Raw genomic sequence first — 17141 nt, forward strand, 5'->3', positions numbered from 1 at the left:
AGTGAGGAGAAGATTTAGCAAAATCCAGTTAAATTGTGATAGTACTTTAGATGAGGCAGAGACAGCTCCCGCTTGTGAATCAGGGAAGGTCTTCAGGAAGTGGCATCTGAAATAAGCCTGATGGTCTATTCACATCTAAATACACGAAGGGCCCTTGGACTTAATTCCATTCAGAATTTAAATTATGAATTTTAAAGCCTTATAACACAGGATAGAAAAATAATTCTGCAAAATTACATTTAGCTTATATTGATCATTAAGTAGAAATAAACAACAACCAAAACAGGTATACAAGGAGAGTATGTATAACTCTCCTTGTATGTATGTTTGACTATCCTATGTCTACATGTGTCCTGAGCTCTTGAGCTGCTGGGATCTCTTTCCAAAGGGAGAAGAGTGCTTGGGGGCTCACAGTGTGTCCTGATGAGAATAGAGATGGAAGTCATTCTACACGGGATGGAGGTGAGAAGGAATGAGCTGATAGATAAGAAGGAAGGCGCTGGGAGGAGGAAAACAGAAAAGAGAATGAAAAAGAGATGCACAAGCAAGTGGAGACTGAGGGAAAGTGTAGGAAAAATGGACACAACAACTCACCAGTGCTTCCTAAGCCAAAATGCAAGACCTGTTAGGAGTACCAGGGGTACAGTCACTGCCAAAATGATCCAACCCACAGAGCAGTGATGATCTGTGGATGGATGTGCACACAAGGGTGTCCTCTCAAACCGACCCACTGTTTTACTGCATTTCTGTGCCCTTCATTTGTTATTCAAGTATCTGCCTCAAAAATCTCCTTCTTCCCTATTTCCTCTCCTATCTCTCATCAGAGATGACTCCATCTAACCTCTTTCCTATATCTAAGGGGCTCTCATTGTCAACTCTCGTATTTCTAATTTTTATTCCTTTTGCGTCTGGAGTCCCTAGAATCCCCAAATTTTTCATCTAGCTCTCCTGCTCTGCTTGAGGACCACCTATTCCCATCCCAGTGGGACTCCAGTTCTTCCTCACCCCAGTAGACGATGATGTTTTGGCCTCCTATACTTCTGTGCCTCACCTGGCAACTCAGGCCAGATGCCTCGCTGGCTTCCACATCCAAGGAAACCCGAAGATACCATGTCCCATCAGCTTTAGGCAACACATCACTTTTCTGAGTGCCCTATTGCTCCTGCTCACCCTGCATCTACATCACCCAAATGGGCTTTGGGTAGAAGCCAGAGGCATGACAAACCAGCATCAGATGGCCAGGGCCAGGACTGGAGCCAAGGGAGAACTAGGCCTCTGGTCTTACTGCATAGGACAGAGAAAATAGTCAGATGAGGACTCTAGTACAGACTAAGAGGTTCAGAGCTTCACGTCATCTTAGGTGGACATACTTTTCCCATCGTTAGCAGTTGTCACCCATTATCCCCTCCCCCACTTGGCTCCTTATTAGGAAGATGAGAAGGTATTATTTTAGAACAAAAAATTTGTGGAGAGAGAGTGCAGGACTGACCTCAAATCTGGAGATATGCCTTGCCTGCCTCAAGAAGACCCAAGAGGAAACATGGGCAGATGTCACTCAGCAGCTTATGTATTTCCTGGGTGTGTCCACAAAAGCTGAATAGTCTGCTGACCAACATGACTTGTCTGGAAGCTCAGCAGTTCTGATCCTTGATAAGCAAACCACACAAAGTCTATTGAGGCTTCACCAGCATGCAACTCACAGCCTTCTGTTATCTGTATTTCAAAGGGATCTAGGGAAGAGGAGTTACCAATCAGAGAAAATAGGACATTAAAAGGAAAAAGTGAATCAAAAGATGATGGAAGCAGAAAGAAGAAGTTTAGAAGATTTGAAGAAATGAAGCAAGATTGGCTTGACAAAGGTTCAAAGAAAAGGAACTTGGTGGAAGTTGGAGATTGAGAAAGAGATGAATGGCATGAGGAGAAAAGTATTTGAAGAAGGCAATATAAAGGATGTGGATAATAGATAATATAATAAGGAAGGACTTAGTGTGAGACAGTGGGGAGTATAATAATCAAGAGTGAGTGGAATGCAATAGGTTATATTGAGTATGTAAATAGAGATTGCTGAAGAGATTGAATGGGGAAGAAAGTCACACTTTAAGGAGTCCATCATAGAGTGAGGAAACTGAAGGTATCTAGTCAGAGTCAAGTGGAAGGGGCTGTCACAGGTGACCACTGTTGGAATATAATAAACCACAAGCCTTCAGTCAATGAGAGGGAAACGTATAAGTAAATAGCAGAAGTCTTGAACATTATGGGAAGACAGGGTCTGGATTACACCCTTTGCCCAACTGCTGTTCTATGGTAGGGAGAGGTAAGGTTCAGAATTGAGTGGAAATTGATTGGAGGACGTATATTAGAGAAATACGAAACTCAGAGATACACACACACACACACACACACACACACACACACACCTCACACTGTATCCTCAATACCCATTGAGGGAACTGAACTTACGTTCAAGATGCCGTTGATTGGCACTGTTGTGAAATGCCTGCAAAACTATAGTGAATCTCCTGTGAGATACACTTTGCTGTTCCATTAACTCCTCATTGTTGGCGTTGCCCTTGGACCAAGGCCAAAGGTCAATGACTGTGTGAGAGCTGCTTTTCCAGCCATGAGTCTGCAAGTCACCCAACTAAGCTGAGCCCAGATTTTGTACCCAGAAATGGTTATAAAATTATAAAATCCAAATGAATTAGAAGGAGATTGGCTCCTGGAAGGGACATTGGGAAGGAAAGAGAATGGAGAAAGAAGGTACTAAAGAGGGGAAACTTGGTATATAATAGAAAAGGCAAGCCATCGATATCTCAGTGGACAGTTGGCTGACCCAGGGTCCCAAGAGTTAGTTATATGCAGCTTTCAAGAGAGCACAGAGACCTGGAGTCGGGGATACTTAGAATGGAACTGGGCTGATAACTCTCAATCTCCAGCTTGGGGAAACCATTACACAGGCACACATGCATGCATGCGTGGGTACACACACACACACACACACACACACACACACACACACACACACCTTCCTGGATAAGAGCTCTTACCCTCTTCATTGTCACCACCTGGGAGGAGAGTAAGGAATAATGAAAGTCGCAAAAATAGCATCTCATTTGCAGATGTCCTTTCTCACAGAAAAGTAGGTCTTTGTTTTCTGTTCCAAACAAACCTACCCCAAAACACCTCTGTTCTGACTTCCTCTTTCTGCCAACAGGCAAACCTTTCTTTTAGTCACTGACTGAAGAAAGAAAGCTTGCTCCTTCCCTAAGCCCTGGACCACATACTCAGATATTCATTTCCCTTCCACTTCTGATACTCCTCTCTGGATTCCAGTGTCTCTCCTTGTTACCAACATCCATTCTGCTCACCTTTCTATGATTTAACTGCTATGGACCAAATCTTGTTGGAAAGTCAATGATTTGTAAGGCCTCTTTTCTCATTCATACAATAAAAGAATGAAACTAAACATCTTCTTAACATCCTATCTAATATTCTCATGCCCCTGCTCTTTTCCATCAGTCTTTCTCTTGCTTCTCTGAATATTTCCTCAAATATTCTCTTCCTCTTTCTCACCTTCACCTCACCTCATTCATATCTCTGACTTTTCTTGTTTCCTTTATTAGCTTTTTCAGAATCCCCTATGAGTTCTCTGAGAAACAGTATAAACTGACACATATTCTTCATTATTCTTGGGGAATAGCCAGTAGCCATCACAAAGACCACAGGAATATTGAAACATGTACATGTAAAGAAAAACCTCCTCTATTTGACCTTTATTGACATATATTCACTCACCAAAGAATCACTTAGCATCTGCCTGAAACCAAACATCTATTACACCTGTGAATTGTGTTATGTAGTGGCTGAAAATACAATCACTTTATTCAAGGATGTTTTAAATTCCTTGGGAAAATAAACATCTAAAACAAGAATTGTAAATCTTGGCGTGCTGGGACTTATTATAAAGTATAAAGTATATATATTATAAAGTATAAACTCTAAACAAACAACAACAAAGAAAAACAAAAACAGCCTCCTTGAAACACTTGTCAAAATGGTGGCCCTTAACTGTTTTGTTTACCCAACAGGATCTCGTCTTCAGATGTTGCCTTGAGGTATTTGACCTATAGCCTGTTTAAAAAAATGTTTTCACTGAGTAAATTTGAAGATCTAATGGACTTTATTCGATGATTCATGAATTGGGCAGCATTCTTTCTAGCAGCTGGAAGGATACACAGAGGAACAGTATAAAATGGAGGGTTTTTATAGGAAGAAAGGTGGTGCAGAGGAGCAATTTTCAAAAGAAAAGAAAGGGTTATTTTAAGGCAGAACATATTTTTGAGGGGAAGGGAATGGCAAGAAGTTTATCATGTAGATTGCCTCTTCTTCCTCTAGAAGTTGGAGAGCGCCTATCTGAAAGATTATCTCATCGGTGCCAATTCAAAATTACAAAATGGTTGATTACGATGACATTTCTGATGAAGGCCAAAACTGCAATTAAGTTAGATATTGAATCAAGGTTTGAACATTCTTTCAACTGCCCTTCTTTGAGACTGTAGTGAAAACACCCTTTCCAGACCTGTGGTCACTGCTGAGTTTTCCAAATTTACTGACATATTGAGTGCAGCACTTTAACAGCATCATCTTTTAGTTAACAACTCAGCTGGAATTCCATCACCTCCACTAGCTTTGTAGTAATGCTTCTTAAGGTCCACTTATATGTGGGTCAACAGTGAGAACCTTACATGGAACAGCTGACTGGTTCAAAATTAGGAAAGGAGTACAATAGGCTGTATATTGTCACCCAGTTTATTTAACTTATATGCACAGTACCTCATGGAAAATGTCAAGCTAGATGAATCACAAGCTGGAATCAAGATTTCTGGGAGAAATATCAACAAGCTCAGATATGCAGATGTCACAACCCTAATGTCAGAAAGTGAAGAGGAACTAAAGAGCCTTTTGAGGAAGGTGAAAGAGGAGAGTGAAAAAGCTGGCTTACAACTCAACATTCAAAAACTAAAATCATGGCATCTGGTCCCATTACTTCATGGCAAATAGAAGAGGAAAAAGTAGAAGCAGTGACAGATTTTACTTTCTTGGGCTCCAAAATCACTGTGGATGGTGAATGCAGCCATGAAATTAAAAGATGCTTGCTCCTTGAAAGGAACGTTAAAACAAACCTAGATAGCATGTTAAAAAACAAAGACATCACTTTGCTGACCAAGGTCCATATAGTCAAAGCTATGGATTTTCCAGTAATCATGTACAGATGTGGGAGTTGGACCATACAGAAAGTTGAGCACCAAAGAACTGGTGCTTTCAAATTGTGGCACTAGAAAACACTCCTGGGAGTCCTTTGGGCATCAAGGAGATCAAAACCAGTCAATCCTAAAGAAAATCAATCCTGAATGTTCATTTGATGGACTGATGCTGAAGGTGAAGCTCCAAGACTTTGGCCACCTGATGCAAAGGGCTGGTTCACTGGAAAAGACCCTGATGCTAGGAAAAATTGAAGGCAAAAGGAGAAGGGGTGACAGAGGATGAGATGGTTAAGTAGCATCACCAACTCAGTAGTCATTAGTTTGAGCAAACTCCAGGAAATAGTGAAGGACATGAAGCCTGGTGTGCTGTAGCCCATTGGTCCCAAAGTCAGACCCAACTTAGCAACTGAACAACAACAAAAAACCTTACTTGATGAAATGAGAAACTTCAGAGTGTTTTTTTTTTTTACTAAAGTACATGCTAATAAGTATGATGTTTACACAAAGGATCCTGCTGTAAATCTCTTATTAATGATGTAAAAATTAATAAACAAAAACCTCAATTAATTAAAGTCAGGAAACCCGAAGTGGGGGTTCTCAGTATTTCACATGGCTTACCATGATTGCAGCTGCCAAGTTGCAATTCTCTGTTCTTCCTGAATAAACCCATCTTTTCTTGGGATATATCTCATCATCTATTTGTTTTAGGTCAATACATAACAAGAAACTAGTAATAATATGTGGGAAGTAAAGTGAATAGAATATTCTGGAGTTATTTACACAAGATTCTCTTCTTATTGGTCTTTCCTGAATGTTCCATGCTTGCTTTATCATATGCTGCTCTCTGCTGGAAATGCTGATCTCCCTCATTCATGGTGTTTATAACTATTCAAAGTCTCTTAAATATTTGTTTATGCTACTTATCACCTGGATAGATGCATTTAGGCTATTTATTTTTATTATTTCTTAGTATGTAACTAATCAGAAATTATCTTGAGCTAATTCAAAGAAGAAAATTTTGGGGAAAATTAAGATTAGAAAATAGAAACCCAGAAAGAGCTTCACTGGAATATTTGTAATTTTTAAAAGCTGGATAAGCAAAATCACAACTTTTCTTGAAACCATCACAATATTGAAGTATCAAGGCCAACAATTAACCCAAAAGAAAGACAGATTCTTCCAAGGAAATAAGAAAAGCAAATCCTTGTTTATTTTGGACAGATACCAGATGCTGCACAAGACAGTAAGAATAATTCAGCTAAAACTGTTAATAAATTCCTAAAGGCTAGTGTGAATATATAGAACCCTTAGGATCCATAGACAAGGGAAATTCACTTTTTTCCATGTACCTCACCAAGGGCTCCTGAAAGACTGGAATCAAATATATAGACCAGAGAAATCCTTCCTCATGATACAAGCCTGAGATCTGAGAAAGGCAGGAAGTCCCAACCAGATCTTGCCCCACTATCTCCCATACAGAAAAGGAGGGAGGCTGGGAGCATGGGAGGGGGAAGGGAAGAAAGTTCTATTGTCTTCAGAACATGGGTGAAGACACACAGCGGCTGGAGGAAGGAGAAAAAGTGGAGAAGCGACTCTGAAAGAGCCTGTCCTCACCTATTAGAGATTCCATCCTGCTGAGAGCAATGTGGGAACAATTAGAAGACCCAAGTCCCTTAAGAATAAGACAGAGCCAGATTAAGATAATGTACCTACTTCCTCTTCCAAGCAGGTGAGCGAGCAAGGAGTAGTAGGAACTTTCCACTGATGCAAGAGAGGCAATAGTGTGACCATAAATCTTCTTTAAGAACCTCACAAAGGAACTTTCCACTGATGAAAGAGAACAAAGGAAATACCAAAGCCTGCAAGAGAACCAGGAAAGGCATTTCTCCCCTGCTTTTTAAATATGAGGTCCCACATCTATATTTGGTGCTGGACTCCAAAATTGAGTAGCCACCAGTGATTATACCATTCACTGTAGACTGGGGAAAAGCAAGGAGGAGGCAGTTTGAGTTTGGGTAGGAAGAAGAGTTAACTACCTGAGGAATGGAGGCTGGAAGCAACAGGTTGGGAGCAGGGCAGAGAGACCAAGGACATAACAGATGGAGGAGGAGAAGAGGAAGCCCAGAAGAGGAAGAAGAGGGGAGGAGGGAGGAACAAGAAGAAAGAGGAGGAGAGTGGCAGAGGCTGGGATGGGAAGAGGAAGGACAGGAAGATGAGAGGGAGGAGCAGGAGGAGGATTGGAAAGAGAAGTGGAGCAGAGCCACTGATTCTTCAACTCAGCTTCTGTGGGCAGCATTGGTCCTAATCAGGGAGCAGGAAGCAGCTGATACTTGAGTTGTGGCCCCACTGTAGACCTGCAGCTTCCCAGAGAGCTCCACTCCTGAGCATACACTCAGCTATGGTGGATGAAGTACAACTCTGACGGAGGAGAAAGGATAGGGGTTTCTCAGGAGCTGACGGAGAAATACTGAGAAGTGGGGGAGCTGAGAAAAACCAGAATTGGAAGCCAAACTCAAGGGATAAGGTGGTGGCAGGGGTGAGATGACTGTGACCAGAGGCGGGGTGGGGGGGGTGGGGGGGAGAAAAGAACTAAGAGATCTGCTCCCTGAACCAGCAAAACCTAGAAGAGAAATCTGGGCATGTTGGGCTATAACTTGATTGTAAATCCAGTTGATTGGATATCCTAGGGGAGTCTGGTATTCTTCCCTGGGTCACGAGACCTCCCTGAGGATCGTTCTTGATTCATTGATCAAGACTTAAATCACTGGTGCTTAGGCCACCAGCAATCTCATGTTGTTTCTAAAAATTGTCTCTTGGTGCTCCTCCATACGCAATCTAGCTCTTTAATTCCATCCCCTCAGGACCCAGGTGTGAGCTCCCCTCCCTACACTATCTCACAGGCTTATCCTACATCTCCTCCACACCAAAAGAAACCTCAGCTTCCCTGATAGAGAAATCCACTGCCTCTTACAATGATGTGCCTTTTACTGGCCTCATTTTCCCTCTCACTCTGCTTCAAGATTCCCCTTCACTTTTCTGGCTTCATGCATCTGTTCTGTTTGCTTCTCACCCCTCACAGCAAATACACTGCACTCCTGGTGGCTCAGATGGTAAAGAATCTTGTTTCAGTGAGGGAAACCTCAGTTTGATCCCTGAGTCAGGAAGATCCCCTGGAGAAGGGAATGGGGTTGCCCACTCCAGTACTCTTTCCTGGAGAATTCCTTAGACCGAAGAACCTGGCCAGCCACAGTCCACAGGGTGGCAAAGAGTCAGACACGGCTGAGTGACTGTCACTTCACATTTCAAAAGGAGCTTTGGACTGAGAGCAAGATAAACTCCTGGATAGACACTTGCTGGATATAGCAGTATATTGGAGCGATCATAGCATTCTGGACTTAGTTTTCTTATCTGTAAAATGATTAAGTAAAAATAACTGAATATGTCCAGCAACACGTTTGGCTCCAACAATTTTGTGCCTTACTATGCTCCTACACCTTCTGACCAGTGTGTTCTCCTCTGTCACTACTCTGCGTCTCCCTCCTCTCTCATTCTTCTGTGTCTTCCCTTCATTCTCCACTAAGCCTTTATCTCAGCTCTTGGCCTTCCTCTCCATCTGTTCAAGCTGGTTTTAGAAAAGGCAGAGGAACCAGAGATCAAATTGCCAACATCCGCTGGATCATGGAAAAAGCAGGAGAGTTCCAGAAAAACATCTATTTCTGCTTTATTGACTATGCCAAAGCCTTTGACTGTGTGGATCACAATAAACTGTGGAAAATTCTGAAAGAGATGGGAATACCAGACCACCTAACCTGCCTCTTTAGAAATCTGTATGCAGGTAAGGAAGCAACAGTTAGAACTGGACATGGAACAACAGACTGGTTCCAAATAGGAAAAGGTGTACGTCAAGGCTGTATATTGTCACCCTGCTTATTTAACTTATATGCAGAATACACCATGAGAAGCGCTGGACTGGAAGAAAAGCAAGCTGGAATTAAGACTGCCAGGAGAAATACCAATAACCTCAGATATGCAGATGACACCACCCTTATGGCAGAAAGTGAAGAGGAGCTAAAAAGCCTCTTGATGAAAGTGAAAGAGGAGAGTGAAAAAGTTGGCTTAAAGCTCAACATCCAGAAAACGAAGATCATGGCATCCGGCCCCATCACTTCATGGGAAACAGACGGGGAAACAATGGAAACAGTGTCAGATTTTATTTTGGGGGGCTCCAAAATCACCGCAGATGGTGACTGCAGCCATGAAATTAAAAGACACTTACTCCTTGGAAGAAAAGTTATGACCAACCTAGATAGCATATTCAAAAGCAGAGACATTACTTTGCCGACTAAGGTCTGTCTAGTCAAGGCTGTGGTTTTTCCTGTGGTCACGTATGGATGTTAGAGTTGGACTGTGAAGAAAGCTGAGCGCCGAAGAATTGATGCTTTTGAACTGTGGTGCTGGAGAAGACTCTTGAGAGTCCCTTGGACTGCCAGGAGATCCAACCAGTCCATTCTGAAGGAGATCAGGCCTGGGATTTCTTTGGAGGGAATGATGCTGAAGCTGAAACTCCAGTACTTTGGCCACCTCATGCAAAGAGTTGACTCATTGGAAAAGACTCTGATGCTGGGAGGGATTGGGGGCAGGAGGAGAAAGGGACGACCGAGGACGAGATGGCTGGATGGCATCACGAACTCGTAGGACATGAGTCTGAGTGAACTCCAGGAAATGGTGATGAACAGGGAGGCCTGGCGCACTGCGATTCATGGGATCGCAAAGAGTCGGACATGACTGAGCAACTGAACTGAACTGAACTGAACTATTCCTTGGAAGAAAAGTTATGACCAACCTAGATAGTATATTCAAAAGCAGAGACATTACTTTGCCAACTAAGGTCTGTCTAGTCAAGGCTATGGTTTTTCCAGTGGTCACGTATGGATGTTAGAGTTGGACTGTGAAGAAGGCTGAGCGCTGAAGAATTGATGCTTTTGAACTGTGGTGTTGGAGAAGATTCTTGAGAGTCCCTTGGACTGCAAGGAGATCCAACCAGTCCATTCTGAAGGAGATCAGGCCTGGGATTTCTTTGGAAGGAATGATGCTAAAGCTGAAACTCCAGTACTTTGGCCACCTCATGTGAAGAGTTGACTCATTGGAAAAGACTTTGATGCTGGGAGAGATTGGGGGCGGGAGGAGAAGGGGACGACCGAGGATGAGATGGCTGGATGGCATCACGGACTCGATGGACGTGAGTCTGAGTGAACTCCGGGAGTTGGTGATGAACAGGGAGGCCTGGCGTGCTGCAATTCATGGGGTCGCAAAAAGTTGGACACGACTAAGCGATTGAACTGAACTGAACCCTACAACCTAATCTCACCTTTCTTCCTGAGTCATTTTCAAATCTAAAGCACTGTTTTATCATGTGATTCTTGGATTCCAGCGTTCAGTTCAGTTCAATTCAGTCGCTCAGTCGTGTCCGACTCTTTGTGACCCCAGTGACTGCAGCATGCCAGGCTTCTCTGTCCATCACCAACTCCCAGAGTTTACTGAAACTCATGTCCATTGAGTTGGTGATGCCATCCAACCATCTCATCCTCTGTCATACCCTTCTCCTCCCACCTTCAAACTTTCACAGCATTAGGGTCTTTTCTAATGAGTCTGTTCATCACATCAGGTGACCAAAGTATTGGCGCTTCAGCTTCAGCATCAGTCCTTCCAGTAAATATTCAGGACTGATTTCATTTAGGATGGACTGGTTGGATCTCCTTGATGCCCAGGGGACTCTCAAGAGTCTTCTCCAACACCACGGTTCAAAAGCATCAGTTCTTCAGTGCTCAGCCTTCTTTATGGTCTCCAACTCTCACATCCTTACACGACTACTGGAAAAACCATATCTTTGACTATATGGACCTTTGTCACCAAAGTGATGTCTTTGCTTTTTAATGCACTGTCTAGGTTTTGCATATCTTTGCATATCTTCTAAAACCAGCTTGAAAATGTGGAAGTTCACAGTTTATGTATTGCTAAAGCCTGGCGTGGAGAATTTTGAGCATTACTTTACTAGCATGTGAGATGAGTGCAATTGTGTGGTAGTTTGAGCATTCTTTGGTATTGCCTTTCTTTGGGATTGGAATGAAAACTGACCTTGAAAGGAAATGAAATGAAAATGTCACTTGAAATGTCACTTGAAACTGACCTCGAAATGAAATGAAAATATCACTCTCCCATACACACACACACACACACATACACATAGCTAAAACCTTAAACCATTACTTCACAAAACAGTGTATATAAATGGCTCAAAGGCATGTGAAAATATGTCAAGTACCATTAGCCATCATGGAAACGTAAACCAAAAAATTTGGATACACTATACTCCCATTAGAAAGGTTAAAATTTAAAGGGTAAATATATCAAATATGAGTGACAATGTTGAGAAGATGAAAGGTAGATTGGTATAACCACTGAAAACTTGTTTGCCACTTATCTATTAAATGTGAAAAATACATATAAACCGGGCTCAGCAATTTCATTTATATGTCTATTTCCAAGAGAAAGGGCTGTTTATATTTGCAAAAAGACATGTATACAAGTGTTCAAAGCAACATTATTTGACATAACTAAAATCTGGAAACAATGAAAATGTCCATCAACAGTAGAACGGCTAAATGGTGGTACAGTCACACAATGGAATGCTACACAGCAATGAAAAATAATGAATTACTGCTATATGTTACAACATGAATAAATTTCACAAAAACAATGTTGACTGAAAGAAGGCAGGCAAAAAATAGGTTTTACAGTATGACCCTAGTAACATGAAATTCAAAAACAAATCTAAACTCTGGTCATAAAAATTAGAATATTTGTTGCCTTTAAAAAGATATTGAATACAAAATGGGTGTTGACTGGGAATTAGAAGCATGAGGGAAAAAAATTCTATGGGTTGAAAATATTCTATACCAGGGTAGTGAATTATGCTTAGATTCCCTCCAGAAAGCAGACCTAATTCTGGAGAGGAGAGAACATCAAAGTAAACTATATTGAAACAAGAAATGTTATATATAACATACTATCTATAATGCTAAGGTGAAGATATGGAAAATGTGAGAGAAGAACTAGACTTGTAGATTCATGAGATGATGACCCATTTTGATTTGTTTGTTTTTATTTGGCTGGGTCAAGTCCTAGTTGTGGCATGCAGAATCTTTTCATCCCAGCACCCAGGCTTTCTAGTTATGGTGCATGGACTTAGTTGCTCCATGGCATGTGGGATCTTAGTTCCCTGACCAGGGGTGGGACACATGAAATCCATGTTCTCTGCATTGCAAGGCATATACTCAAAAATCCATAAGAATGTGTTCTATGTAATCTCTTTGCCTTGACCTCACTTCAACCTCAGGATCAACATTCTTGCTCTCTTTTCTTGATCATCTTCTTTTCTCTTCAGGGACACACTAGCACTACTACCTCTCAGATGTCACCCATATCAGTGCTTCTCAAATTTTAATGCATTTATAAACCCTGCTGATTTTGCTGAAATACAAATTGTGTTTCAGGAAGTCTCAGCTAAGCTCCAAGATTCTATATGTCTAACAAGGTGATAACTCTGTTCCTTATCATTGAAACATTTTAAATAATATGAGTCTACATTCTGTCTTCTGCTTTTTATTTAAAATACTTATAAATCAATTTGTTCAATTGCTCTCATGTTCAATTCTTTGTGACCCCACAGACTGCAGCAGGCCCAGGCTTCCCTGTCCTTCCCTATCTCACTATTGTTCAAACTCATGTTCATTGAGTCAGTGATGCCATCCATCCATTTCATCCTCTGTCCTCCCTTTCTCTTCCTACACTCAATCTTTCCCAGGATCAAGGTCTTTTCCAATGAGTACACTCTTCGCCTTAGGTGGCCAAAGTATTGTCGGTTCAGCTTCAGCATCAGTTTCCAATGAACATTTAGGATGGATTTCCTTTACGATTGACTGGCTTGATATCCTTGCAGTACGATGGACTCTCAATATAAAGAAATATTTTCATTCAAATTAATCTCTAGAGTTAAAAAATAAGAATTGTCAAATATAAAACTGTGTTTCTCCTCAAGGGCTCAGAAAAATGACTAAAAACTAAGATCACTAAGTGCAGTCTCTTGGCCAAGTGAAAAGACATTTAACCAGAAGAGCATCAGATGTCTCAACTACTACAAAGATGACAGGAAGGAAAAAAAATTTTTAAAGATCATAAATTCAGAATAAATTCAACCCAGATTTTTACTTACAACGTGCTACATACAGATAAGACATTTTGCCATAGATACAAATAGTAAAAAGACATGGACTTTGTTCTCAAGAAGCTTATAAAAGAGAAGGGAAAGGGGAAATAAATCGCTACAACAAAGTGTCTAAAATGAGGAGGACTTTAAAAGTTCAGTTAAATTACAATGGCAGTTCAGACGAGGCAGAGACAGCTTCCACTTGTGAATGAGAAAAGACCCTCTGGAGGAAGTAACATCTGAAATAAGCCTGATGATGCACTCACATTTGAATAAGTGAAGGATCCCAGAACCTTATTCCATTCAGAATTTAAAATCCCCAACACAGGTTAGAATGATAAATTCTGCAAAACTGCATTTATCTTAACTGACAATTGATCATTAAGCAAAAAAACACAACTAAAAATTCTCTGTAAGGAAAGTGGAAAGGCCATCATCACCTAAGTCTGTTTAGATGTGTCCTGAGTTCCTGGGCAGCTGGGATCTCATTCCAAAGGGAGACTAGAGCTTGGGGCTTCACGGTGTGTCCTAATGAAAACAAAGATGGAAGTTACTCTACATGGAGTGGAGGTAAGAAATGACTGCTAAGAAGAAAGAGGTCTGGGAAACTGATGAGAGAGAGAAGAAAAAGGATGGACAAACAAGTGGGGACTTGAAAAAGGGCAGGAAGGATGCACACAAAGAACTCACCAGAGCTTCCAAAGCCAAAATGCAAGACCTGCCATGAGCACCAGTGTCACTATCACTGCCAAGGCGATCCAGCCCACAGAGCTGTGATGATCTGCGGACAGGACACACACAGGTTTCCTCACAAACCCACCCACTGTTTTACTGCATTTCTGTGCTCTTCCTTTGTTATTGGAGTGTCACCTCACCCTCTCCTTCTTCCCTATTTCTTCCCTCATCCCTCCTTCATCTAACTTCAAGATTTCCCTATGTCTCTAGGGTTCTCATTTTCAACTCCTATATTTTTTATTTTATTTTGATTCCTTTTGGGTCTGCAGTCCCTAGAATCCCCAATTTTTCACCTGGCTCTCTTATGCTGCTTAAGGACCACCTATTCCCATACCAGCAGGGCCCCAGTTTTTCCTCACCCCAGTAGAGGATGATGTCCTGGCCTCCTAGACTGATGTGTCTCACCCGGCAACTCAGGCCAGATGCCTCACTGGCTTCCACATCCAAGGAAACTTGAAGATACGATGTCCCATCAGCATTAGGCAAGACATCACTTCTCTGAGTGCCCTGTTGCTCCTGCTCACCCCGCATCCACATCACCCAAATGGGCTTTGGGCAGAATCCAGAGACGTGACAAACCAGCATCAGGTGGCCAGGGCCAGGACTGGGGCCTGGGGAGAGCCAGGCCTCTGGTCGTACTGCAGAGGACGGGGAAGATGGTCAGATGAGGACTCCAATACAGATTCAGAGGTTCAGAGTTTCATTCAGAGGTTCAGAGTTTTAGATAGACACACTTTCCCACATTGACCCTGGCCTGATTCCTGGATCAGGAAGATCCTCTGAAGAAGGGATAGGCTACCCCTCCAGGATTCTTGGGCTTCCCTTGTGGCTCACTGGTAAAGAATCCACCTGCAATGCAGGAGACCTGGGTTTGATCCAACCTGGGTTTGGAAAATCCCCTGGAGAAGGGGAAAGGCTACTCACTCCAGTATTCTGGCCTGGAGAATTCCATGAACTGTAACAGACCATGGGGTTTCAAAGACTCAAATACAAGTGAGCAACTTTCACCTTCCCATATCTAGGATTGTCACCCATTATCCCCTCCACCTCTTAGTTTCATGTTAGGAAATGAAAAGGTGTGATTATAGAACAAAATGTTAATGGAAAAGAGTGCGGGACTAACCTTGTCTCTGGAGATATGCCTTCCCGGCATCAAGAAGACCCAAGAGGAAACGTGGGCAGGTATCACTGAGCAGCTTGTGTATTATTTCCTGGGTTCCTTCAAAGAAATTAAATAGTCTTCTGAGGACCTGAGCCCTTCTTCCACCCTCTGGAGAGGACACCCATGACTTGTTCTGAAAGCTCAAGAAGTCTGATCCTTGATAAGCAATCCGCATAAAGCCTACTGGGGCTTCCCCAGCATGCAGCTCACAGCCTTTTACTATCTGTCCCTCAAAGGGATCTGCCAAAGAAAATTAGAGAAAAGAAGGCATAAAAAAGATAAAATTAATCAAAGGATGATGGAAACAGAAGGGAGAAGTTCAGATGATTTGAGGAAATGAAGTAAGATTGGTTTCATCAGATATTCAGAGAAGGGAATTATTGGCAATTAGGAACATAGGAAGAGATGAATGACATAAGGAGGAGGGTAAAATATTTAAAGAAGGCAGTGTAAATTATGTGAGCAAGAGAATAAGGAAAGACTTAATGTGAGAAAATGGAGGTTAAGATGACCCAGGATGAATGAAATGCAATAGATAACACTGAATATATAGACATAGACGCCTAGTTGGAAACTGGGGAAAGGGGCTGTTGCAAGAGACCAATGAGGCAAGATAATAAAGCACAAGCCTGCAGTCAATGAGAGAGGAGTCTGCAAATAGCAGAAGTCTTGAACCTTCTGAGAAATCAGGGTCTGGATTATACCCTCTGCCCAAAAGGATACAATTGCAATTCTATGGTGTGGAGAGTTAAGTTTCAGAATTGACTGTTTCTTAGAGAAATTAACTCATTAAAACCCACACACCCCCTACCATATCCCCAATCCCTGTTAAGGAAAATGAACTTACATTCAAATTGCCATTTCCTGGCATGGCTGTAAAATGCCTGAACAAATCTAACGAGGCTCATGTGAAACATATTTTGCAGTTCCATCAACTCCTCATTGCTGAAGTTGCCCTTGGACCAAGGCCACAGGTAAATAATAGTGCCAGGATTGCTCTTCCAGCCATGAGTCTGCAACTCACCCAACCAGCCTGAGCACAGAATTTGCACCCAAGAACTGTTGTGGAAGGATAAGACACAGATGACTTTGAAGGAAACGGGCTCCTCAAAGCCTGTGGGAAAAGAACAAAGACAATGAGGAGGGGCATTGGGAAGGAGAGATTGGAGAATGAAAGGTGCCAAAGAACGGAAACTCAGAATCTAGATGAAAGGCAAGATATCTCAGCAGACACATGTCTGCCCCAGGGCCCTATGTGCTATATATGCATATAATCTTCAAAAGAGCACAGGGGTCTGGGTCAGGGATACTCAGAATGAAACTAGGCTGATACTCGCAATCTTCTGGTTTGGGAAATAACCCCATACACACAGGTATGCACGTGCGTGCTCACACAAACACACACATTCACACACACATACACCTACCTTCTGGAACAGAGTTCTTATTCTCTTCATTGTCTCCACTCACGAGGAGAGCCAGGAGCAATGGAAGTTGCAGAAACAGCATCTCATTTGCAGATTTTTTTTTTTTTTTCTCTCTCAGAAAAGTAGGTCTTTGATTTCTGTTCTAAGCAAACCTACCACACACCTTTACTCTAACTTCCTTCTCTTACCAACGAACCTTCCCTTTATTCACTGTCTGAAAAAAAAAAAAAAAAAAAAAAAATCTGCTCCTTCCCTAATCCCCAGACGGCCTACCCAAATGCTCATTT

At 42.0% G+C, this 17141-nt stretch overlaps 1 protein-coding gene and 1 pseudogene across 1 annotated transcript; both read right to left on the bottom strand.

Moving 5' to 3' along the window:
- Positions 1-239: 239 nt before the first annotated feature.
- LOC128044873 (T-cell surface glycoprotein CD1a-like) lies at positions 240-6138 on the bottom strand (annotated as a pseudogene).
- A 7877-nt stretch (positions 6139-14015) lies between these two features.
- On the bottom strand, positions 14016-16936 carry LOC128044976 (T-cell surface glycoprotein CD1a-like). The gene is made up of 6 exons (XM_052637399.1): positions 16855-16936; positions 16275-16541; positions 15389-15667; positions 14625-14903; positions 14221-14311; positions 14016-14058 (listed from the first exon to the last, which is right to left on the bottom strand). The coding sequence occupies exons 1-6, from the start codon at positions 16934-16936 to the stop codon at positions 14016-14018; spliced, it is 1041 nt and encodes a 346-aa protein (XP_052493359.1).
- Positions 16937-17141: the final 205 nt, after the last annotated feature.

Source organism: Budorcas taxicolor, chromosome 3 (genome assembly GCF_023091745.1).
Source record: "Budorcas taxicolor isolate Tak-1 chromosome 3, Takin1.1, whole genome shotgun sequence".
In the NCBI taxonomy this organism is placed as follows: domain Eukaryota; kingdom Metazoa; phylum Chordata; class Mammalia; order Artiodactyla; family Bovidae; genus Budorcas; species Budorcas taxicolor.